Source organism: Sitophilus oryzae, unplaced genomic scaffold, assembly GCF_002938485.1.
Source record: "Sitophilus oryzae breed Bouriz unplaced genomic scaffold, Soryzae_2.0 scaffold_980_pilon_pilon, whole genome shotgun sequence".
Classification (NCBI taxonomy): Eukaryota; Metazoa; Arthropoda; class Insecta; order Coleoptera; family Curculionidae; genus Sitophilus; species Sitophilus oryzae.
Genome location: NW_022147617.1, coordinates 100,780 through 126,731, shown reverse-complemented (window position 1 = coordinate 126,731; position 25,952 = coordinate 100,780). Strand labels below are relative to the sequence as shown.

The 25,952-nt window shown below is 32.0% G+C and overlaps 1 protein-coding gene across 1 annotated transcript; it reads left to right on the top strand.

The window, feature by feature from the left end:
* The first annotated feature begins 7,387 nt into the window (after positions 1-7,387).
* Positions 7,388-25,202, top strand: LOC115891326 (putative mediator of RNA polymerase II transcription subunit 12). Its single transcript, XM_030911770.1, has 4 exons — positions 7,388-7,490; positions 13,063-13,305; positions 14,267-14,421; positions 24,154-25,202. Exons 1-4 carry the CDS (start codon positions 7,467-7,469, stop codon positions 24,848-24,850), a joined length of 1,119 nt encoding a protein of 372 aa, XP_030767630.1. The 5' UTR covers positions 7,388-7,466; the 3' UTR covers positions 24,851-25,202.
* Positions 25,203-25,952: the final 750 nt, after the last annotated feature.

Genomic DNA, 25,952 nt, shown 5'->3' with positions numbered 1-25,952 from the left:
AAACTTCTACACCCTGTATCTCCGAAACTAAGCATTTAAGGACATAATTTATACGACCTTTTTTACCTATTTTCTTCTGCAGAATATGCTACCGAAGTTTCCGGAATACAGTTCGGATCACCCTGTATATTATTATTGAATATTTATTGAGACTGAACAGTAGAACTCACTGCCAGAATTTCTTTAAAAATTTCAAAATACTGACTCTTCCTTCTTTATTTATTTTTGAATCCGTTTGCTTAATCCGCAAGCACATACCTGTTATTCCCGAAAGGCTACCTCACAACTATCCACTTAGGAATGCGAAGCACGATCTTTATCTGCCAACCCCGAGCTCACAACTAGTTAAAGGCTCAATACTGTATAATGCCAAAAAATGTACAATCATCTGCCTTTGAATATCAAGTCGCTTTCATTCTTTCCCGCATTTCGCAAAGCTCTTAATCATATTTACTGGAGAGAGCCCTATATGCGGTGAACGACTTTTTTGTTGATGTTTAATCAATGAACATTTTTGAATTTTAAAATTTTGATCATCTCACACACTGGTTAAAAGTCTAGTATTTAATATTTTATAACTCTTACATGATTATATCCATTTATACAATTTTCTTATTGTAAAATTTTATTGATTCGCCTTTTTTGTGTTCTGTAATGCCCAAGTATGTTTTATTTGTAATTTTAATTACATATTTTTTTTTGAATTGATTTGTATTGTATGATATTTTTTATTATTTGTATATTTTTTGTGCTTTTGTTTGTTTTGTAAATGCGTTGTTGATGAAGCTATTTTGGCTTTTTGTACAATACAGCGTTATTTATTATTAATATTATATAGAGTTCTACACGGTTTCCCCAAAAAAAGTTATATATCAAAGTTATGTCATGTACACATCTAGTATGTTCTGGTCCCGAAACAAGCCTTCTTGGAATAACATTTGCTTCATTTATTCTTCTTCTTATAGTGTCTGTTAGTTAATATGTACATTCCTTAAGTGCAATTCATTATTAATTTGAAAAGCTGGCAAACGGCGGTTTCTTAGCGATATATTCACAATAAGTCGATTGTCTCGATTAGAAGTTCTCATACGAAGGTTCCTGGACGTCTAGATTGATATCCTCATGGTCGTGGTTATAATTCAAAAACCACTTAGGATACTCTATGGTATTAAGGTATTTTTGGAATCTTTTTGGTTGATCACCAACATAAAAATATCCTCCATTTATGTTATTTATGTGTATATACAGTGTTAGTCTCACCTTTCTTTTAAGAATGTATTTTCCGATGTGGAAACGAGCCAACGCAAGTATCACATTTCACTTTTGCTTTGATTTATCGGATTTTGCCTTTTATTTTCATAATTTCCGATCAGTGAAAGTCATCTCGATACAGTTGTAGGTTTACAAGTTTTTTGAATTGTTTGGTTTGGCTGGTGAAGGTCGTTTATTATTTTAAGTGGGTTGAAAACCAAAACAGAACCTTAGTTCGCTGGTGAAAGAAAAGGAAACAGTCGAGAAATTTAAATCAGTCACTATAATATTACTAATGTTGTCGATTTTTATAATAAGTCATATGAACTGAATGATCAACTCACTAGTCAGTTAGTTAAAGATTTGATATTAAAATAAATCAAAAAACTAATAAAGTTTACGCCTGAAGTGAATTTAGAACAATACCATAAAATACAATGAACGCAAATACTAAAACTATTTATTAAGAACAGTGATACAAACTAAAAAAAACATACCTCTAATAGCTGTTAGTCTTATTATGTTTTTAGGATAACTGTCCTGCTATTGAGACAATTAAATCACCTGCATCAATACTACTACTACTGCCATTACTCGCTGACGAGTATTATATAGTATAAAACGTTTTCTTTCCTGAACTTTTCTGTGACTGAACAGCCCGATACGTGATATTATGTCTCTTCCGACATCCTTATCTCTCTTCTAGACAGTTAAATATCTCATTACTTTATTGCCTCTTTACTTTTTGGTTGTTGATGTTAACTGAGTTTACAATTCTTCTCCATTGTGTTCTATTATTGTGCGCTGCTTCCTCCCACTGATTTTGCATGCTTATCGCCGTACCTTTGGGAGTTATCCACCCGGTTTGAAGCTCATCGTAAAGAAAAGATTTCGGTAGGCGGTTTTCTTGCATCCTGCATACGCGACAAGCCCACCTTAAGCGGGATTTAGTAATCATAACTTCAGCGCTCTCGTAGCTAGCTTTTTCAACGTGTGTTAAGTTAGCACAACCACTTCAAAAAAAATGTATGAAACTATGTGGAATAATTGCCGTAAATTAGCCGTAAATTTGCCGTGAAAACGAAAAATTTGCCGCTCTTCGCTAAGTATGTTAAATCGATGGTTGTGATAAGTTAATATTAAGTTAGCACAACCACCATTGGAAATCAGTGAAAGAACATAGTTATGAATTTTATAGCATAGCAGGAATTTGCCGTTTTTTTGCCGTTCTTAGATACAATTAAAAAAAATATCCTCCGATCATTCTCTATCCCCCTGCAACAAAAAATGTAACAGCGTCAAGGTCACATATTAAGTTAGCACAACCATTCCAGTAAACGTTTAGTAAAATGTCTGAAATTAGGTGGAACAATTGCCGTAAATTAGCCGTAAATACACCATGCAAACGAAAAATTTGCCGCTCTATTATTTGTTTACAAAATCGATAATTAACGTAAATAATAACGTTAAATTAGTGCGAATTTTCTTAAAATTCACTAAATGGGATCAATAATAACTTTTTAGTACAAAAGGAATATGTCGTAAATAAGCCGTGAAATCGAAAAATTTGCCGCTAATGGTTTTTGAAATATAGCCGTTTTTAAACTAAATTTATTGCTTATTTAAAGTTCTCTGAAAATTCTAAATTCGAAGATTTAAAAAAAAAATTAACAGGAAGTACTGAATAATAGTGTCTTCTTCAAAATTCGGTCTCCCAGAATTTGCAATCTTGTTTGATATATACAAGGTGAGTCAAAATTAAATGTTGTATTTTCATCTACTATTTTAAATGGAACACCCTGTATTTTGTGTCATAATCGAAATAAAAGAGCGGCAATTTTTTTGATTTCACGGCTTGTTTACGGCATATTCCTGTTGTACTATAAAGTCATTATTGATACCATTTAGTGAATTTTAAGAAAAATCACGCTAATTTAATGTTATGGATTACGTTAATTAAAAAGAATATCGATTTTATAAACAAATAATAGAGCGGCAAATTTTTCGTTTGCATGGTGTATTTACGGCTAATTTACGGCAATTGTTCCACCTAATTTTAGACATTTTACTTAACGTTTACTGGAATGGTTGTGCTAACTTAATATGTGACCTTGACGCTGTTACATTTTTTGTTGCAGGGGGATAGAGAATGATCGGAGGATATTTTTTTTAATTGTATCTAAGAACGGCAAAAAAACGGCAAATTCCTGCTATACTATAAAATTCCTAACTATGTTCTTTCACTGATTTCCCATGGTGGTTGTGCTAACTTAATATTAACTTAGCACAACCATCGATTTAACATACTTAGCGAAGAGCGGCAATTTTTTCGTTTTCACGGCAAATTTACGGCTAATTTACGGCAATTATTCCATATAGTTTCATATATTTTTTTTAAAGTGGTTGTGCTAACTTAACACACGTGCTTTTTCAAGGACCGATACGTTTGAGACATGGTGGAACTATTTGATTCTTAACAGTTGTCTAAGGTGTCTCTGTTGCAACTTGTTTAATGCGTTCATGTGTCGGCGGTATGGCACCCAGGTTTCGCTTCCATATAACGTGATGGGGATTATTATTGCTCGGTACACTGCATGTTTCGTTTTTGTGCTCAAGTCATGACTGTAGAAAACTCTGTCTTTTAATTTCCAGAATGCCTTTGAGGCGCTGCTAATTCTGTATTGAATTTCATAGTCGATATTGGCCTTTTACAAGATTGAACTACGAGGTAATTCCGCTATATATTCGGAATAGTTCTTGTCCGATTTTTATAGCATTGTTATGATTTTCCGGGGGAGTGCACATCATTTTAGTTTTATCATTGTTCTGCATTTCTTGTAGTTGCTGTAACAACTTTTGCAAAATCATTATTTTTACTGTAATTTTAGATTTTTATGTTTTTCACCAACTAAACTATAGTTAAACCTTTTTAAATATAATTAAAAATATAAATGCCCTAATATGGACTACATACATTTACTATTATATTCTACGTTACTGGAATATTTTATGTTCTTTGACAAATTCATATTGAAAAGCATTAAAATGAGACAATATATTGAAGGAAAGGAAAATACTAAAAGCTTTTCAAATATAATCCGATTCATTCTCACTGCACTTTTGTATAAGATGTATCGTGAATCGAATTAGTTCTTCGCTTCAAAAAGTTCAGCTCAGTAGAATATACTGATATTGCAATAAAGAGGACCAATAGAAATATATTCACAGTCAATTTAATTCTATAAAATACAGAGTGTTCCAAAAAGGCGTAGGTATCTATATCATTACATATACCAAGATTATTAAAGAGTTAGTTGCTACAGGATGTTCTAAATAAATTAAGAAATTTCGAATCCAATTTTTTTTCAAAACTGCTAATTCTTAGCAGGAATAAAGTGCGGATTACAACAGGCCTCTTGGCAGGACACATGACTGTCAAGTGTTACCTGAACAAGCATCAAGGAAGACTCTGCGATAAAGATCCTGAAACAACGGAGCACATAATATGTCACTGCGAGGTTCTGAATCACCAGCGACACTTTTTATTTGGGAAAGCTAGCCTAGAACCGGAGAAATTGAACTCCCATCCTACCAAGGACCTGTATAAGTTTGTGCAGGGCACAGGGATAGGAGAATGGGTGATATAGGATTATATCAAATGACTTAATCACCATTAAATATTGGTGCGATTTGAAACACCTGAGTTTCTTGACATTTCTAAAACTAAAGCTTTGTCGTATAAAAACTTGCTGCAGCCTTTTGTACTTAGCAACACCACCATTGACGTCGTAAAATCTGTAAAATTCTTAGGGCTTGTTGTAGACAATTCTCTAAAATTGGACATGAATATCGACGCTTTGTCGAAAAAAATAAGCTCTGTCTGTTTTGCATTAACATCTGTTTCTAAGGAGCTTAACTTGTTAGTGGCTAAAACTGTTTATTATGCACTTTTTTAGTCGCACCTCAGATATGCCCTTCCATTCTGGGGTACGTGTTTTGCGACTCAATTTGACCGCATTTTCAAGCTCCAGAATAGAGCTGTTCGATATTCACTGGGACTAAACAGCAGATCTCATTGCCAGGATTTTTTTAAATAATTAAAAATATTAACTCTTCCTTCCTTATTTATATTTGAATCCATTTGCCTAATACGTAAGCCCAGCTTCTCAAGAACGGCCATCTCACACTTATCCACTCAGGAACGCCGGAGCAAGATCTTTATCTACCTACCCCACGCTCAGAGTTAGTTAAAAGTCCAATATTATATAACTCGAAAAAAATGCACAATCACCTGCCACTTGAAAGCAAATCCATAACATCATTTTCTTCATTTCGCAAAGCTTGGCAAAGCATTGAAATCATATTTACTAGGCAAGGCTTTCTACGCCGTAAATGACTTATATTTTGATAATCGAATTTGATCTTGTAAACACCGGTCTAATATTTACTATAAACTTACTAATTATTTTTGAATCTTATTTTTATTTTTTTATTCTTTGACATTGTAAACATTTATAAATGTTTATTTTAAACAATAAGACTGACAATGTAATTTGTATACTAGTTTTGTATTCTCTTTTGTTTGTTTAATTTACTTTTGTCTACAAATTGTAAAATTTTTTGACAATAAAGGCATTTATTTACTTGATATACAGGGTGGTCCGAACTGTATTGCAGAAACTTCAGGAGCATATTCTGCAGATAAAAATAAGTAAAAAGTTCGTATAGATGTATGTCCTAAAATGCTTAGTTTTGGAGATACAGGGTGTAGAAATTTCATTTTTATTTCGATTTTTTCTAAATATTTTCTGAAGTAACGTCAATATTTGGATGAAATTTGGTGGCCGGGAGTTTTTTAATATGAGAAATTTGATTTTGATGTCAATATGACTCCTGCTTGTAGAGGGCGCCACCTTTTTAACTGGTTTGAAGAGTAATAACTTTTCGTCCGTACCTGTATAAAATTACTAAGTAAAAAAATATACATTTACTACGTTTATTACGTAAAAAAGGTCTCTTAATAAAATTAGCTACAAGTAATATTTGAGATAGCTCGATATTAGCTCGAGATATTTGAAATTGAAATTATCAATACCTGTCATCATTGACATAAACCAAACATGTTGACTAAATAGTTAATAGACTGAAATCATAAATTTGAAATGTTTTTGTGTCAAATCATTATCAATCTTCATTTTTTCGAAGAAAATTTTATGATTAATTTAAAAAAATAAAAATTTCACAAATTTATTATTTCAGTCAAATAACTGTCTACTCAACATGTTTATTTTTTGTCAATAATGACATGTATTGACTATTTCCATTCTAAATATCTTGAGAATGGTTGCTCGTAACGACTTTTACCAAGAGACATTTTTTTCTTAGAAAATTACGAAAATGTAATTTTTTTCACTCAGTAGTTCTATACAGGAACTGACAAAAAGTTATTACTCTTCAAAACAGTTAAAACACATGTAGGTGGCGCCCTCTACGAATAGGAATCATATTGGCATCAAAATCAAATTTCTCATGTCAAAAAACTACCAAACACCAATTTTCATCCAAATATTGACGTTACTTCAGAAATTATTTGGAAAAAATCGAAATAAAAATGACATTCTACACCCTGTATCTCCGAAACTAAGTATTTTAGGACATATATTTATAAGAAGTTTTTTACTTCTTTTTATCTGCAGAATATGCTACCGAAGTTTCCGGAATACAGTTCGGATCACCCTGTAGAATGGGGACAAACACAAGAGGCTTCACAGGCCGCAGTGTTTCCGGCAGAGGACTGCCCCTTGTTACGGGAAAAAATATGAGGAATCTCCCAACACCCTGTATAAAAGTGATTTAATTTTAAACCATAAGAAAAGGATTGCGTCTTAATTACAACCAAAAGCTTCAGCGTGTTTTTAGGAGACCAAGAGCAATTTCCCCCTGTCAAAAACATTCTCCAGTGCATTTAGCCCACGCTGTTCGGTTTAATTAATACAAGAACTCCGATGGTACAATCTATAACAAAGAAAGTACACGTATATAGATAAAGCGTAACAAGAGTTAGTTTAACGTCAAAAGAGACCTTTCTATCGAAAAAAAACCCATGTAAGTATATCAAGGTATAAATAGGAGAGGGGCTTTCAGCTCTGCTGCACTCTGATTTACGAAGTCATCGCGATTTGATACATCGCAACAGCGTTCGACCATCGCGGAAAATGAAAGGAATCGCACAGCTGAGTGTAAGTGATTTGAGTGAAATTAACAGTGTTTACATAGGAAAACGGTTATGTGTATACAGGGTGGCGCATCCAGTACGACGCGGAGGCTCCAAGGAGAACGATAGTTTGTATTGCAATGAAATTTTGTGAGTGTCTGTAGGTTGATTTGAAGCATTTTTTAAAAATATATCTGTACTCTAGAAGCAAACTATTTTAAGTCCAAAATTGGAATATCCGAGATATACAGGGTGAGTCTTAAATAAGTGCAAATATTTTCAGGGGTGGTATATTTCGAACCCAGAAACACGTCTATGAGTGTATTTTCTTTTAAATTTCGTGCATTTTCTTTTAAATTTCCCATATATTTTTCGAAAGCTTTTTAGAACTGCCTGTTCATCGCAAATTTTCCCCCGGTATAATTTCTTAATCTCTGATATTACCATAGTTACGGCTTTACTCCATGGTTACGGCACTAAAAGGGATGCAAATTCCATAAAAAATCCGGTGGTTCTCAAAACTTTTTCAAATAAAAATCATTTTTTTCTTAAATTTTCAAACTTAAATAACTCGGTTATTTTGGACTTATCTGAAAAATGGTAAAGAGAAAATATGTTTCTTTTATCGAGATCTACCAGCCCCGAAAATATTTGCACTTATTTAAGACTCACCCTGTATACGCTGGGCCAAATAAATAAGCTTATATAAGTTACGTAAACGCAGTTTGGCTCAAACATCTTTGGTTAGTTTAGTATCTCATGTGCAAGGGTCCACTGTTACGAAAATTGGTTCCAAATTGTAACGTACATATATGTTTTACAATTTCCTGTTAAATGTTATCTTATTATATAAGTAATATACTTTTATTTGGACTTAAACTGGTTTTGCTTTATTCATTCTGGCACAAATAGGGACTTAATATAAGTTATGTTTTTTTTCTATCATACAAATTATATTGAGCCGCTCAAAAAAATGTTGATATAATTTATTTAAACAAAAATAAACTGTTTTACATTTCATTTAAGTTCTCTAAAACAAGTTGTTCATATACCAAATACTACAATCATGTAGGTTTAAAAATAACCGAGTAATTGGGAAACAATTTCAAAAAAGAACCGTTCTTCTCAAAACTATGTTTTGTGACTTAATATAGTTTGCTTCTGGAGTACAGATATAGAGTTCTACAGGGTCTCCTAAAAAAGCTACACATCAAAGTTGTGTTTCTGTAATGTATCACACTTTACAGGGTGGTCCGAACTGTATTCCGCAAACTTCGGCAGCATATTCTGCAGATAAAAATAAGTAAAAAAGTTCGTATAAATGTATGTCCTAAAATGCTTAGTTTCGGAGATACAGGGTGTAGAAGTTTCATTATTAATTCGATTTTTTCCAAGTAATTTCTGAAGTAAAGTCAATTTTTGGATGAAAATTGGTGTCTGGGAGTTTTTTGACATGAGAAATTTGATTTCGATGTCAATATGGCTCCTACTTGTAGAGGGCGCCACCTACGTATTTTTTAACTGGTTGGAAGATTAATAACTTTTCGTCCGTACCTGTATAAAACTAGCAAGTTAAAAAATATACATTTACGATGTTTTTTACGTAAAAAAGGTCTCTTGGTAAAAATAGCTACGAGTAATGGTTCTCGAAATATTTGGAATCGAAATTACCAATACCTGTCATCATTGACATAAATTAAACATGTTGACTAATTAGTTATTAGACTAAAATCATAAATTTGCAATGTTTTTGCGACAAAAGTTCAACAGAAACTGTTTTATGATCATTTTTTCGAAGAAAAATTTATGATTAGTTTAAAAAAATAAAAAGTTCCCAAATTTCTCATTTCAGTCAAATAACTATCTACTCAACATGTTTATTTTTAGTCAATAATGACATGTATTGACTATTTCCATTGTAAATATCTTTGGAACGGTTACTCGTAGCGATTTTTACTAAGAGACATTTTTTACGTAGAAAATCACGGAAATGTATATTTTCTCACTGAGTAGTTTAATACAGGTACGGACAAAAAGTCATTACTCTTCAAAACAGTTAAAACACATGTAGGTGGCCCTCGCTACAAATACGAGTCATTTTGACATTAAAATCAAATTTCTCATGCCAAAAAACTCCCAGACACCAATTTTCATCCAAATATTGACGTTACTTAAGAAATTATTTGGAAAAAATCGAAATAAAAATGAAACTTTTACACCCTGTATCTCCGAAACTAAGCATTTTAGGACATACATTTATATGAACTTTTTTACTTATTTTTATCAGTGAAATATGCTGCCGAAGTTTTCGGAATACGGTTCGGACTACCCTGTATATTAATTAATTTACAGCTTCTAGGAGAAAAATAAAGATTAGAGAAATATATGACTAAAATGACATACTTAACATTTTTTAAAAGTGATGATCAGATTTTAAATTTCAATAAAAGCTACCTAAATTGGAATTTATCCGATATAGCCTAAAATGTAGTTAAAATAACTATTGTACTTTAAATTAAAACTTGACTCAAGAAAGTTAAACAGATTGAGACAAAATTAGTATTGAACGTCGCGTCGATCAGTTTTAATAGCAAGTTATTCTTTTATTTTAAACGGAACACCCAGTATATCATTCCGATATTCAATGGGGAACTTATTTTTCTTCAAAATATCTACTTTGAAGGTGGCAAACAAAGATTTCTCTTTATGATTTAGTTGTGAAAATTTTTGTCAGAGGGGTAGGAAATCTTACTAGTATTTTGAAGAGATATAAATTATCCATGAATTGTCCATTGAATATCGGAATAATATACTAGGTGTTCCCATTTAAAATAAAATAGTAAATAGCTTTTAAAAATGTTCAATATTAATTTTGTCTCACCCTGTATAACTTTTCGGGTCAAATTTTAATTAATTTATGATAGAATGGTTATTTTAACTAAATATCAGTCTATACAGGGTAAATTACAATTTATGTAGCTGTTATCTAAATTTAAAATTTATTCTTGATTTTCAGAAAATGTGAAATATGTCATAATACATTACATTTTAGTCATATTATGCTTCTTTAATGAAAATCACCTTTATTTTTTCCAGGAATCCTTAAATCAATTAATATATAAGGTGTTTCATTGCAAAAAAACACAACTTTGATGCGTAATTCTTTTTGGGGGGACACCCTGTAGCACTTTATATATTTTTTTTATAAAATGCATTCAATTAACAAAAAATTCTCCTTGGAGTCTGGGCGTCGTATGAGAGGCGACGCCCTGTATAGGGTGGCCCATCAGAGTTCCGCAAAATCTCGTAAAATCATTTTTCCTATTTAGGATTTAAACTTGAAACTTTTTTATAGAATATGTTGCTGTTGGTAGCGCATTTTTAGAAATATTTTCATAGATATACAGGGTGAGTCAAGTGTATTTGTTCCATATCATTATGATACCAAAAATGTTATAGAGTCATAAACCATATCAAGCGATCTTTGAAATATGGTTCCTTTTATTAAGTTGGTATTGATCTAGTCTAAATAGAGGAGTAAACAACATATCTGGTTTTGTCTCACCCTGTATATACAATGCTAAAGATAGATTTTGTTGGGTAATAAGTAATAACAAAAATACAATGAGTCAAAATCATTATTAAGATTTTAGCGGCTTTTTAATTTCGAAAGATCTTTAACAATGTTCAAAATTTAATCAAAAAAGATAGTATTAAAAAAAATACTAGGTGTAGAGTATGTTATGGATTATTATTACATTGGAATGAGGAATTTTATAACAAATTTCCATTGAGCAATAAAAATGCATTACATTCCATTTAAATACCTTTATGGTACTTGAATTCTCGCTTGAATGACACTGTATTCTTTAAAAAGTTATTTTTAGTATGTGCGATACAACGTCCTGCATACATTCCCAAAATTATTCGAGTGGAAATCTAAAATATAAAACTTGATATGGAGCTTTTACGTAACACCGGGTCAACCTACAACCAACAATGATAAACATTTTATGTAATTGAGCAAATAAAGGATTTATTATTACTACATTATTATTAACCTGTACAGGATAATACAACTAAAAGATTAAAGTTCATTATCATTATAGTACGGGAGGTGGCGACACTAAATTATGTAAGATTTCATAACGATTAGTTTTACTTTTTTTGTATCATTTCAAAGCTATTGAAACCTAAAATCGATTCCTGCAGGGGTACCAGCTGGACACTGATTTACTGCGATATGTTAATTATGTTAAAAAAAAAGTTTCATTGTTAAAAATAATAAAAGTAGAAACTTTATCAATTTTTTAATAACATTTAAATGCGACAAAAAACGACATCCTGCCACTTTTTCGGTAGACCTATACACTCCTGCCATAATTTTATTTATGTGAAAAAAAATTATCCATTGATATAAATTATAAAAGTTGAAATTTTTTTTAGCATTTCGTTAATAATTACGATAACTAAAAAACATATACTGCCAGTCATTTGATGGGACCACCTTTATATATTCCTATATTACCTTTATACATCTTTATATATTCTAGACTTCCAAATTCTAAATCTAAGGGTTCTCAATGTGGGTCTCAATGCGTTATACAGTTCGTCTGCTGGATCTGTGTCTATAAAAGGAATGCGGACAAAAAACGTTTAAATAAACAACAATATATTTTATACGTCGACTTGACGAGTACGTCACCGCAAATCGCTCCGCCCACTGATTTTATTGGCCACTTGCAAATTTGTCGAATTTTTATTGATGGGACGCGTCGTCTATATACGAAAAACATGGAGAGAATATCGTTTCCCCTCTCACGGATACCCCGTAGCTATAGAACGGACAGACGTACAGTATATTGAGTGATTATATATACAGGTATGCGCGCGTCAATGAATATGTAAAAATCTGGTTAAAAGTAGGTGTTGGGAACAATGAAAGATATATAAATGTCAGCAAACTGTATGAACTATTGGGACCAGAATTAAGTCGCGCACTTCCAGCATTTCACGCATTCACAGGATGCGACTTCAATACAGGATGCGTATTTCAAGAAAGGCAAGAAGCGGCCATTTACTATTCTTCAAAACTCTCCACAGTTGATTAATATATTTGCCATCATGCATAAGTATCCAGATATCGATAGTAAGTGAAATTTTTGATAATCTGGAGAAATTTGTTTGTGAACTGTATGGTTTTGAAACAATGAACGACGTGAATGAAGTACGGTTAGTTACGTTCATGAAAGCCTATAAATTCAGCGACACCCAACAACAGCTTCAAATACAGTCGACAAATTTTGATAGCTCCATATTACCTCCGTGCAAAGTGGAGTTACAACAGGAATGCGTTTCATGACTTATTTAAATGTTATTAAAACGTTGAGAAAGTTTCATCTTTTATTATCTTAAACATTTAGAGTTCATTTTCTTGATCAGCGGTATTAATATTACAAAATAAAAGATAAATCGAGTTTTATGAAATGGGATAATGAAAAGTGTCGCCACCTCCCGTACTATTATAGGGTATCCCATTTAATATAATATAGTTTATGCCTATTACTATTCACGAGTTTTTATATATCTTTGTCTAGATTATATTGCCACTATGTATCGGGTTGGTATCAACTGAGGCTGGAACCAAAGATGAGCAACCGAAACCTCAACTGACCTCTGGAAACGCCATCAATTTAGCAACCAAACCCGAACATTTCAACTACCAGCAATTTGCACAGTTTGGTGCGCGTTTTCAGCCACAGCAAGCCATAAACCAACAACAATATCAGCCTAAAACGCAATATCTGCAACAATCGGCACCGTATCAACAACATATTGAGGTAAAATCTTATAATAAAACATATATTTTTCATCTGGTATTCGTGTACGCTGTTTTATAACCCTATTTTGGTATCTTGTCTCTTATGCCGGGTCCAGACCAAGGCGACAAGAAGTAAACACGATTTTGAGACAAAAACAAGACAAACTTGCGACAAAAAATTGGGAATTCTGACAAGACAAACTTGAGATAAATTGTCCACACCGCAGGCACAAAAGTACAACAAAGTCAAAAGTTTAGTTATTGCGAATGAGTTTTATTAACCATGTGTCATTTCACTGGTCTCCTACTGTTGGCAGCACATGCCATCCACACTGCGCCGACAACTTGTCGTAAAATATACGAACAAAACATGGACACTTTGATCTTTACCGACTCGAGACGGGACATTGAAAAGACTCCGAATTTTGAAACAAAACAAAAATGAGCCAAAAATGTCGCAGATATGTATTGGATATTATAGGTATGTATTGTCGCAATTTTTTCGAAAAAATTCATGTTTTTTTCTTTTTGTCTTGTTGTTTTGTCTGCTTAGTCTGGACCTGGCATTACAGATATATACCCGGATATACCAAACATTGCTCTTTCCATAGTTCGTTGGACTACACGGATTTTTTCTATAGCATAACGCACTGATGGAACACCTTCCTCTTTAAGCACGAATAGATCGAATTTTAATACATATATTAGTATTTTAATTTGGCGAATGCTGCCCATGTTAGTCCTATTCTTCTTTGCATCTTGTGTGTCTAGTTATCGCGACCAATTGTTATTTCGTGCCCCAGATATTCATATGAATATACTTGTTGTATATTTGCACCGTCCATCGAGACATTTCGAGTACCAAATAACAAGATTGGTCATTAGTTTTGTTTTTGAATAATTTAAATAATTTGTGGCGTATGACATGTATAGTTTGGTTTGTTTGAATAAAATTTTTATTAGTTTTATGATTTTTTTAGGCAATTAAAAAATCTATTGGTCAATCTCAACACCATGCCACCCCCATAGCTATGGTAATAATTGCTCAGCCTGCATATATTCCAGCGAGTTTGTTACAGCAACGCAACGTAGCTCAGGCACTGGTTAACCTGTTTCAAGGAAACAACCCTGCACGGTAAGTCCTATAAATAGTCAACTTAAAGACTTTTTGTCCATGGCAACTGTTAAAATTGCCTTATATCTATCAAAAAGAGTAGATAAAATAGTACTGTAACCCCAAGTGTAGATTAAATGATACTTTAACAGCGAGGATAGGTTAAAAGCTTTATTACTTCTCGCACGTTTTTTAATTGCTTCCATTTTTAAAAATTTTTGTATTCCTTATCATAAGTTATTCCGGATTTAAATGGAAGTAGTTTGGATATGGCGTTTGTCGCCTCAGCCTGAATATCTGTTGGTAATTTATTTATTTCGCTTTGAGCCATTTTTGGCTCCAATTCAATCGGCAATCGACACGAAAGAGAATTAAAAAATATTGACTCGAAACCGCAAAACATCCCCCTTTAGAACTTCGTCTGTCATGTTAAGAAATGAAAGTAAATAATAAAGCGCATCTCGTGTTTGTTCGCACGCTAAAAATTTCAATTATTGCCTGTATATATTTTTAAATTTACATTTTTTTAATTGTAAAGTAATATATTACATTTAAATGGAATATATTACATAACAATTATGTCAATTACAGGATTAGAAGCTTGTTTTCTAACATTTTTTAAATAAAACGAATTACAAAATTTTAATATATGTATATTTGTCGTAGGTATGAAAAAAGTAAAATATAAAATATAAACACTAAAATCACTGAAACTTCCGCGGCTGACAACGAAAACTGAAAAATATAACGGCACTTTTTGTTTTGGACCTGTATATCATCATAACGCTGTACCATTATGTTTTTGTTTTTGAAATAATATAGAATATCTAATTATAACTTGTAAATTTTAATATTTTAACAGGATTTTAACTATTTCTGACATTAACTAACTTTTTGTTATCAAGATGACATTTTAGACGGCAACTGACATATATGTCATAATATTTAAATTTTAAATATGTAAATATAATTTAAATTAATATAATGCAACTTTATACTAAGAAAACATTTATACATTCACAAAATACAAGAAAGTATAATAATATAGTTTGAAAACAATGAATATTGAATTAAAATTAAAATAAAAATTAAAAAAGTTAAGCGCGACCCCTTGTGTCAAAATTAGATGATTAAATTTTTACACCATTTGATGACCGGTGGCGCCTCTAGTGTTTGTTCGGGCGGTTGGTCTTTTACTCCCACTTATGGCCATTAAAGAAAAAGTTCTAAAGGGGGATGTTTTGTGCTCGAACCTGCCAACTAAAGAGACAGCTTTATTTATTTGTCAAATTACATAGAAACCACCGCCAACCCAGCACAGTATTTTTTCTACTCGTAATAAATTCTGAATGGACTTTTTTTTAATGTAAATTTAATCTACTATGTTGCCAGATTATCAAGACATTATGTTTTTTAACTTAAAACAAAAAAAAATCCAAAAATTTCTTCAAAAGACTCCAAATTTTCAATTTTTTTTTCGCAAAAAAACTCATAGGTGTATTTCTGAGGCCGAAATATACTACCAGTTAAAATAGTTGCACTTATGACACCCCGTATATCGATATTCATCAATTATTTCACACAAAACAAAATATTTTAATTTCCTTGGATTTGTGACTCTCTATTATTGATATTTGAACATAAATATTATAAGAAAAATATATTTTAAAACACGTAAACATTTAAAGTGTATGTAGTGATATTATTTTTTTTTAAGTTTTAGTTTGTGTAATGTAAATTATTGTAAAGTACCGTTTAATAAAATATTCTGTGTTTTTATAAGTTATAAATCACAACAGAATAAGAATACCATACCAACTCAGTGAAATTAGTCAAGAAAGATAAGAACTGGCTATAACCACAGAATAACTAGCTATGCAAGAGAAAAATACTCGAAATGAAAGAGCTAAAATTGAACAAATAAAATACTAGATGGCGCGACAATATCATAATCAGAATATAATTGGAAATTTTCAATTTTCGGTTTTGGATCGACGATGGATCGACGGCACGTCGATGGCCTTGAAGCTCGGGTAAATATGCACAGTTGCCAGATTCAAAAAGACTTTAATTGGCATCCCATTCTTTTTCTGGTATATAATAATTTGTTTCCATTCTTCGTTTCTTGTCAGATACACTTATATTAATTATTCGTTTGGCTTTTAAAATAGTTTTAAGTTAAGTATATTATTAGAAAACATATGCTCACAAAATACATTTTTAATGTATGTACACTACTTTATTATGTTAACTAACAAAATAACTTTAATTACCTTTAAAATTAATAATATACAGGGCGATTGATAGTGGTATTTATTAATGCTGAAACGTTAGTAATGAAATATACGTTTAATAATAATAGAAATAATTTATTAAAATGCAGTATAAAAAATGTTAATTGACTAAAAAACTACTATAATAACAAATTTCTTCTGTTTGCCACGTTATTTATATAGACCTAGGTAGATTTTAAAAAGTGACACAGGTACAATTAATAATATATTAGTTCGGCATAAAAGTTGCTGTCAAGACATCGTACAATAAATTAAAATTCGTAAAATAAATTTAAATTATTAATTAAACAAATATTTTTAAAGAAACGCAAGTTACCAAATTTTGGCCCAATCGAACTCCAGGAAATGATATCATAATATTGTACTATATTATGGTACCACTCGATATGCTTCATAATATTGCAATGTCACCGAAGATCCGTAGTATACCAAATTTAAGCACAATCGAACGCCAGGAAATGGTATCGTAATATGGTACTATAGCTGGGTATCTCTTTATATGCATCATAGTACCATCATATTACAGTGTCATCGAAGATACGGAGTATACCAAGTTTAAGCCCAATCGAACGCCAGGAAATGGTATCGTAATATGGTACTACATTATGGTACCTCTTGATATGCCTCATGGTACCATAATATTGCAATGTCGTCAAAAATACGCATGCGCATAATCAAATATGAGCCCAATCGAACGTCAGGAAGTGGTATCATAATATGGTACTATAGAAGATACCACTTTATATGCATTCTAGTACCATCATATTACAGTGTCACCGAATATACGTAGCATTCAAAGTTTAAGCCCAATCGAAAGCCAGGGAATGGTATCGTAATATGGTACAACATTATGGTACCTCTTGATGTACTTCATGGTACCATAATATTGCAATGCCATCAAAAATACGTAAGTATAATCAAATATGAGCCTAATCGAACGTCAGGAAGTGGTATCATAATATGGTACTATAGAAGGTACCACTTTATATCCATTAAAGTACCATCATATTACAATGTCACCAACACACGTAGTATACAAAGTTTAAGACCAATCGAACGCCAGGAAATGGTATCGTAATATGGTATTACATTATACCTCTTGATACCTCTTGTTACCTCTTGATGTACTTCATGGTACCATAATATTGCAATTTCATCAAAAATACGCAAGTATAATCAAATATGAGCCCAATCGAACGTCAGGAAGTGGTATCGTAATATGGTACTATGTTAAGGTACCACTTTATATGCATCATAGTACCATCATATCATATTACAATGTCACCGAAGATACGAGTACTTACTATACCAAGTATATATAAGCTTTAAAAGCCTGCCTCCTTTTGATACCTACGATTTTATACGTGTAACGAGGCTTTTGTTGCGTAGCTAGATATTCTGTGCTATAACTCATTATGCTATAACTCTTATGAAGTCATGGTCAACTATGTTTTCCATTTAAAAAAAAACATATGTTTGTGTCATATGTCAAAAAGAGAGGCTTTAGAAAAAACACAATGTCATTAAGGATGTGATTATCTACAACTTTTATCTGAAAACTTTTTGTCTAAAATAGATTATAATGGAATTAGGGACGATTTTTGAAATTGCCGAAATTTGTTTTTTTTTCGAAATATCTAGGAAGCCATGAACTTTTTCAAAAATCTGAAAGGCGCATATTTATAACCCCACAAATCTGCAATTCTTTCCCCATTTAAATTTAACCGACTCTGCAAATTTAACCGACTCTCTATCTTCAGTAGTTTCCGTTAGATACCCATGGAGAACATCGTAGGAAACTCACCCTGTACAAATCTTCAAAAAAGTAACTACTATTTGTAGAAAGTATATAATTTAGTAACTGTAAAGCGTTAAAAAGTGATAAACATCAATAAATCTAATAATATATGTCAAAGGAAAGTGAAATTATTTCATAAATCTGATTTAAAATTTATAGTATGCGTTTCGAACGCACGAATTATGATCTCTCTCCAATATAATTTGTTCCGCATTAGTTTTAAAAGCACCGAATCCAACGTACTCTCCTTATAACGCACGCTGCAGGCCATTGGTACCACTTTACTTTTACTTCACGGTGACTTTTACTGTGCACTCTAAATCATTTCCATCAAAATTCGTAATTATTCGAATCAACAAAGCTTGAAAAACTTCATTGTTCAGGTTGGAGATTAAAAATGATTTATTCTTTTTCTTCTTTACAATGAAAGTAGTCATTAAGGAAAAAAGCAGTAAGTTACGTAAGTCTTACTTAATGTAGTGTTTATCATGAAATGTTTTTGATAAAAAGGCATTTTTAGGGTTCCTTATTTATTTATTCAAACATTTCCAATTATAGTGTAGCCTCCCTCACATATTTTGATACTCTCTTTGTCGTTGTTGTCTATTGTTGGCTATAGAGACCTAAGTTATTCCTGCTAATATCATGGTCCCATCTCAGGTTTGGTCTTCCTCTAGGCCTCTTAATTCCTCGTGGGTACAATGTTGTAATTTTTGTGATGCATCTGTTGTCCGTCCTTCTTTCTAGGTATCCTGCCCATTGTCACAGGAGGGATTTGATTCTGTCGATGACATTGACGTGTGTTTTGTACGAGCCCATAGATAAATGCAACAAGTTTAGATTGGAAAGCCCGTCAAAATTTTAGGTCGCGAAATTATTTTGGGTCGCGACCGTTATATGCGATCTGGCGCTGCTACAGCGGTCGCTAAGAACAACGGCAAACAAAAACAGCTCTTGTCAATGTCAGAATCCATAAAATAATTAACTAGAAAGAAGTGTCAACTCTGTGTTAAATCGTGGAAACACGATACGCCACCGAAAGCCTTCGTTGTCGTCTGGAGAACTAATTTTCCAATTGACAGGTTGACATGATGGCTTCATTTTTATTTCCGTTTCCGGTTATTCAATGGCGGGCCCTCTTTCAGTGTAAATGTATTTTGTACTCTTTCTTATCATAAATAAAACAAAACAAAATTTTATTCAAACATATTTATTTGAAATATGAGACAACGGGACTAAATAAATATAAAAAATAAAGAATTGAATGATTTCTACAGCAATTACTTAATTATATGCAATTTTAACGTAAATTAGTAAGGTATAAGCATGACTTACAGTAATTTGTAAATAAATACGCGTATTCACAGACATCAAGGATAGAAAACGGGGGCAGACATGAAAACGGGAGCCTTATACAAAAATCTGAAAACAGAAAAACAAATTTTTTTATACTAAAATTAACAATGTAAAAATATCAAGGTATAAAATATAAATATACTGTTTAAAAAAAGCGTCCATTATTCCCAAAGAGACCTGGTTTGTAAATCAAAAAGAAGCAAAAAGAGACTTTTAGTCGGACAACAATCAGATTGTATCAGTCAGATTTACTGCATTATTTACAATAAATCGCACATACTGGAGATAACTAATGTTGGCTATAGTTAAAAATGATCTTACCTTGCTGTAAATTGTTTCCATTTTCAAAAAAATCGCCGATCATAAACATAACAAAATTTTCTTGCATCTAAAAAATACAGAAATAGTGTTTATTTACTACCTATTTTTAATATACATGGGACATACCTAGTACTGCAGAAACGTCTTTTTCTCCAGGATTGTTCATGTAATAATATATTTTATATGCTTTACTACCTTTATAAATATAAATTTCTGCCGAAATATCAAATTGAATTTACAAAACAAAACTAACCGGAAAGAATTAAAATGGCGTCGAAATTTGTTCTAGAACAAATCTGAAGTTGTCTCTGAAATCTGTCAATTCTAAACTGTGAAGTTAGACAATAGTTAGAGAGAAACATTGCTGTCCTTGTCTAGGCGGCCATACTTGTCGTCAGGAGATGACAGGATTGACACTAATGACTGTTTCCAATTTTCCTATTTCACTGTCACCCCCCTGTCAGAATCTTCAAAAATCATAATAATCTTTCAAAATCTAAACCGCTCTCATTAAAGAAATTCCGAAAAGTGTTTATAGCGTCCATTTTCAAAGTAATTATTGCTATCTTGTGAGTTTAATTCAAGTTTTATTTACTCCAACCGGTGCTAATTGTGAAAAAGTGGCATTAAAAACTTAAAAAGCTGTGCTGTGAACTGTGAACTGCAAAAACCATCGTGGATCGTGGCATAACGTCACTTTGCAATGTTTCATAGGTATTTCATACATGCGTCCTTATATAAAATAAAGTTTCTTGTATGCAACACACTGTATTTTATTTATAAAATTAAACGAAAATAATAATAAATTTGAATAAACAATATTTGGCGATATAATTCCGGAAAAATCCGAACCGCTCCGAAATTTTCAAAAGTTCTGGGTCGCGACTGTTGCAAGAATAGCGCCAAATAGTGCTTACATTGTCCTTATGGGCACTTTCCAATCTAAACTTGTTTCATTTATCTATGGTACGAGCCCTAACAACTATATGTTGGGACAAGGTCTTCTTTTGCAATAAAAATAGTAATTTGTTAAAACGACTCAATTTATTTTGTTTATTATTCTAAATTCAAACATTACAATATGATCTAGACAATTCTACTATATTTTTATAACTTTGCAAACAAATCACTTTTGATAATAGCTTATTTTGACAAAATCAAGCCAAATTTGCTGACAACTATATATTGGGACAGCACAACAAGAAATTTGTTTAATACGGAGTTACATCACCTTTCGCCTTAACAACTGCCTGAACTCTTAATGGCATTGTATTTACCAAAGATTGGCACATTTGAGAAGAAAAATTATCCCAAATTTCCTGCAGTTTTGTGCGGAAATCAAAAATTGTCCGTTGAGGGTGGTTTCTTAAATATTGCTTCATTTTATGTCACACAGTTTCTATAACATTGAGGTCGGGACTACTTGCAGGATGGGATAGAACTTTTTATTATTATTACAGAACCAATTTTTAGTTGATTTTGCTGAATGGTACGATGCTCCATCTTGTTGGAAAATATAGTCTTCGTTTGGAAACAATTCTCGAGCACTAGGCAAAAGTGAGGTCTCAAGTATATGTTGATATTTTTGGGCGTTAACAGTGCCATCTATAAAATTTAATTTGCCCAAACCTCTTGCTGACATGCAACCCCAAACCGTAATCCCCTTAGGAAATTTAACAACCCTCTTTAAGCAATCTTTATGAAAAGCTTCTGCTTTATTTCGTATTATTTGTTTTCGATGATCTCCAACGCAAACATCAAATTTAGACTCATCGCTAAATATGACCTTATTCCAATCATTTTGTGTCCACGATAATTTAGATTTTGCCCAATTGTAGCGATTTTTCTTTTGAATTTCTGTCAGTGGCGGTTTTTCTCTGGCCTAAATAAGAATTTGTATCAATAATCTTCAGGTAATTGATTATCCACACAAAATAAAGTTTACCTTGTAAAACACCATACCGCATTTATGGATATATTTTCGGCAACATTCTCTTGATATATTTAAACCAGTTACAGTATTCCATTTAACTGTTACTTCGCGAAGAGTACTTCTTATCGCAGACTTGCAAATTTTTACTAAATTTCGTAAATCTCTCTGAGATACAAATTTTGGCCTTCCCGAACTTTTACCTCTAACGTCTACATTGGCAGAGATTCGCCGTATTTTTTTATTATATTAAAGACCATGGGCTTTGGAATACTTAAATCATCTGAAATTTTTTGAATTGTTTTTCCCGTAATTTATTGACGAATGATAATTTCGCGTAGTTTTTGATTTGTAGCTTTTCCACGGACCATTACTTTGAATTAAATTAACAAAATTGAAAATTAAAAAAATTAAAATTACTTACAGTAAATATGTCACTACTCAATGTATCGACTCACTTACAAGCTGTCAATGCTGAAATAAACAGTTTGCAACATTTGTGACGTTTATAGCAAAGCCGCCTATGAATTATTTAAAAATACTTGTCCCAACATTTAGTTGTCAGCAAATTTGTCTTTTTATGAACAAAATCCGCTACTGTAAATATGGATTGATTTAAAAATTCATAAAAATATTGTCAAGTTGTTTAGGATATTTAAAAAATTAAACATATATTTTTCAGTCATTGTGAAAAACCAGGGCAATAATTCCAAAATATGACCTTGTCCCAACATATAGTTGTTAGGGTTCGTACTTAATAACACCTCTATTGACGTCGTGGACTCTGTTAAATTCCTAGGACTTGTTGTAGACAACTCGTTAAAATGCGACTTGCACATCGAAGCTTTATCAAAGAAACTAAGCGCTGCCTGTTTTGCGCTAAGATCAGTTTCTATAAGGAACTTAACTTATCAACCTCTAGAATAGCCTATTATGCCCTTTTCGAGTCACATCTTCGTTATGCCCTTCCACTCTGGGGTACTTGCTGCGCAACAAAATTTGATCGTATTTTCAAACTTCAAAAGAGAGCAGTTCGATATTTATTGGAACTGAACAGTAGAACTTACTCTCAGAATTTCTTTAAAAAATTCAAAATACTGACTCTTCCTTCTTTATTCATTTTTGAATCCGTTTGCTTAATCCGCAAGCACATATCTGCTATTCCCGAAAGGCCATCTCGCAACTATTAATAAAAATTCTACCTAATCAGTATCGTCCAGTTTTGTGAATATGTCTAGATACATGCAATTTTACTATAAGATTTTATTTCTTATTTAAATTTCATTTTTAAACGCCCAAAACTCATTGTGAAAATAATATCGTTTTGTTAGAATCATTTAATATTGATTAACTGTTTTGTAAAATTACATTTTTTTGTCAAACTGTGTAAAAATATCTTATTTTTACAAGTTTTTTTAATTAAAAATACTATAATATAAAAAATGTCTATACCTATGTGGCGGATTTATCTCAATCAAAATAAATGTACCTATCGCTCATGCATCTGTAGATGTTAGTAATGTATGGCAATCGCTTCTTTGATTTTAAAGAACGTAACATAATAAACATAACATACGTAAAAATTAAAAATAATTAAACAGAAAGTTCGGGACTTTTTGGTTTTACCTTATTAAGTAATTGTTATCAGGTAGTAATTGTTAATTTTGAAGTTTAACTTGGATATAATGTCATTTTAACAGAACGTCAACGGTTTTTGTAGACGTATCTGTTTAAAAAAAACTAAAGTGTTCTCGAACAGTTGAATTTAAATATTTAAAATAGTTTTTTTCTTTATTCTTTATATTTTTTTGCTTCCGACGACGGAAAGAGATAAATTTTCCGAGACGCTAAGCCTTTATTAGTTCGTTAGGCAAATTTGTAAACCTAACTGCTGACAAGTAGTTTCCATTTGGATTAACGCAACAGTATTTACAAAAAATAACTTTTATTTTGTAGATTTTCTTGCAGTGGCGAAATACTATAATATATCAATATTTTTTTTTTGTAAAGTTACTTTTAATTCTTTGGTACTGAGATTTGTATTTGTATTCCAGGTTTCAATATTTACCACACGGACATTATCCACAAATTCAACCCAATATTATAACTCACGTACAGCAACAGCAAGTTCCGCAATACGCCCAGTATCATTCACAGCAAGATATTCAATATCACCCCCCAACATCCCCCAACGAAAACCCACCTCAAGCAGCTCCAATGCACTCCAATCCCACTCATTTCCAACACGAATCCCTCCCTACTCCCGAAGCATTGATATCCGACCAGGAGCACCAAAATCACCTAGTTCCTCATCTACATCAAGCGGCCTCAGAAGGAAGATCTATTCGGTACCAACCTTTACAAAACCATCTCGAAGAACAACCTATCCCTGCCAATCACAAGCCCGACTACCAGAAACCCTTGGAACTCGACCAAATCTCTCAGTTGGCTCAGCAGGCGGCTCAGCAGTACTTGATGTCGGGAGGTACAGGAGCGGCACCGGCTATTATAACGGGCTTGGAGAATTTTTCACCTGAACAGCAGGTCAAAATTAAGGCTCAGTTAGGGGCTTACTTCGGTGCTCCGTTGCAGCCTCTGAAAGTTGCTGCCGAGGAAAAAGGTGGTATGGTTGCTGGGAACCAGCGCCAACAGGAGCCGATGAAAAGGAGTAATTCTGAGAAGTTTGTACCGAGTATTGAGGTTAAGAATGGTCAGATTACGCAAATAAGGTCTAGTAGGGATATAATGTAATATTCATAAACGTACAATGTGTTAGAGTTTTATTTTTGTCTTACTTTTAAAAGGCTTTAACGGTTTTTTTTCGGGCTATAATTTTATTCAAAAAAATATAGGTTCCTTAATCAAGATAATATAAACTAAGTATATTTTTTTTAAACAGTACACCCTATGTATTAGAAGAGCATTAGATAAAACATTGTAACTGATTTAAAAATATATTTCACGTGCCCTCTCTATTTAATCTAGATTTAATAGTTTATCAAAATTTAAGTTCAAGACATGCCTTGGGACATAAATAAGTGCAAATATTTTTAGTGCTGGTAGATCTCGATAAAGAAACATATTTTCTCTTTGCCGTTTTTCGTTCAAGTCCAAAATAACCGAATTATTTTCTTTGAAAATTAAAAAAAATATATAATATATACAAGGTGTCCCAGAAATAAGTGCAAGTATTTTAACTGGTAGTATAGTTCAACCCCAGAAACACGGCTATGAAGTTTTTTTGAAAAAAAATTTGGAATTTTTTTTTAGTTTTTAGTTAAAAAACATAGTTTCTTGATAATATGGCAACATAGGTAGTAGAGTAGATTATATTTACAAGAGAGAAAATCCAGAAAAGATCCAGGAGTTCTCAAAATTTGAGCAAAAAATCATTTTTTTGGAAATTTTCAAAATAAAAGAACTTTTTTTATATAGCACCTTTCAAAATACTTGCTCTTATTTCTAGACTTACTTCTGTATTTTTTGCTTAAGTTTCGAGAACAAGTGTTTTTTTTTTGAATTTTCTTTTTTTGTAAATTTAATCTGGCAAACACATCTGAATAACATGACAAAAAACCTGTGTTATCAAAATATTATCGTTTTTTAACTAAAAATTGAATCGAAAAAAAAACTACACAGAAACACGATTATGAGGTTTTTTTCGGGAAAAAAAATTGAAAATTTGGATTCTTTTTTTAATTTTTTGATAAAAATTATGTTTTCAGTAGATTAAATTTACAAGAAAGAAAATCCAGAAAAGATCCAGTAGTTTTCAAAATTTAAGTAAAAAATCATTTTTTTTTTGGAAACTAAATTAAAGTAAAATATTTTCAAAAAAATGTTCAAAGCAAAA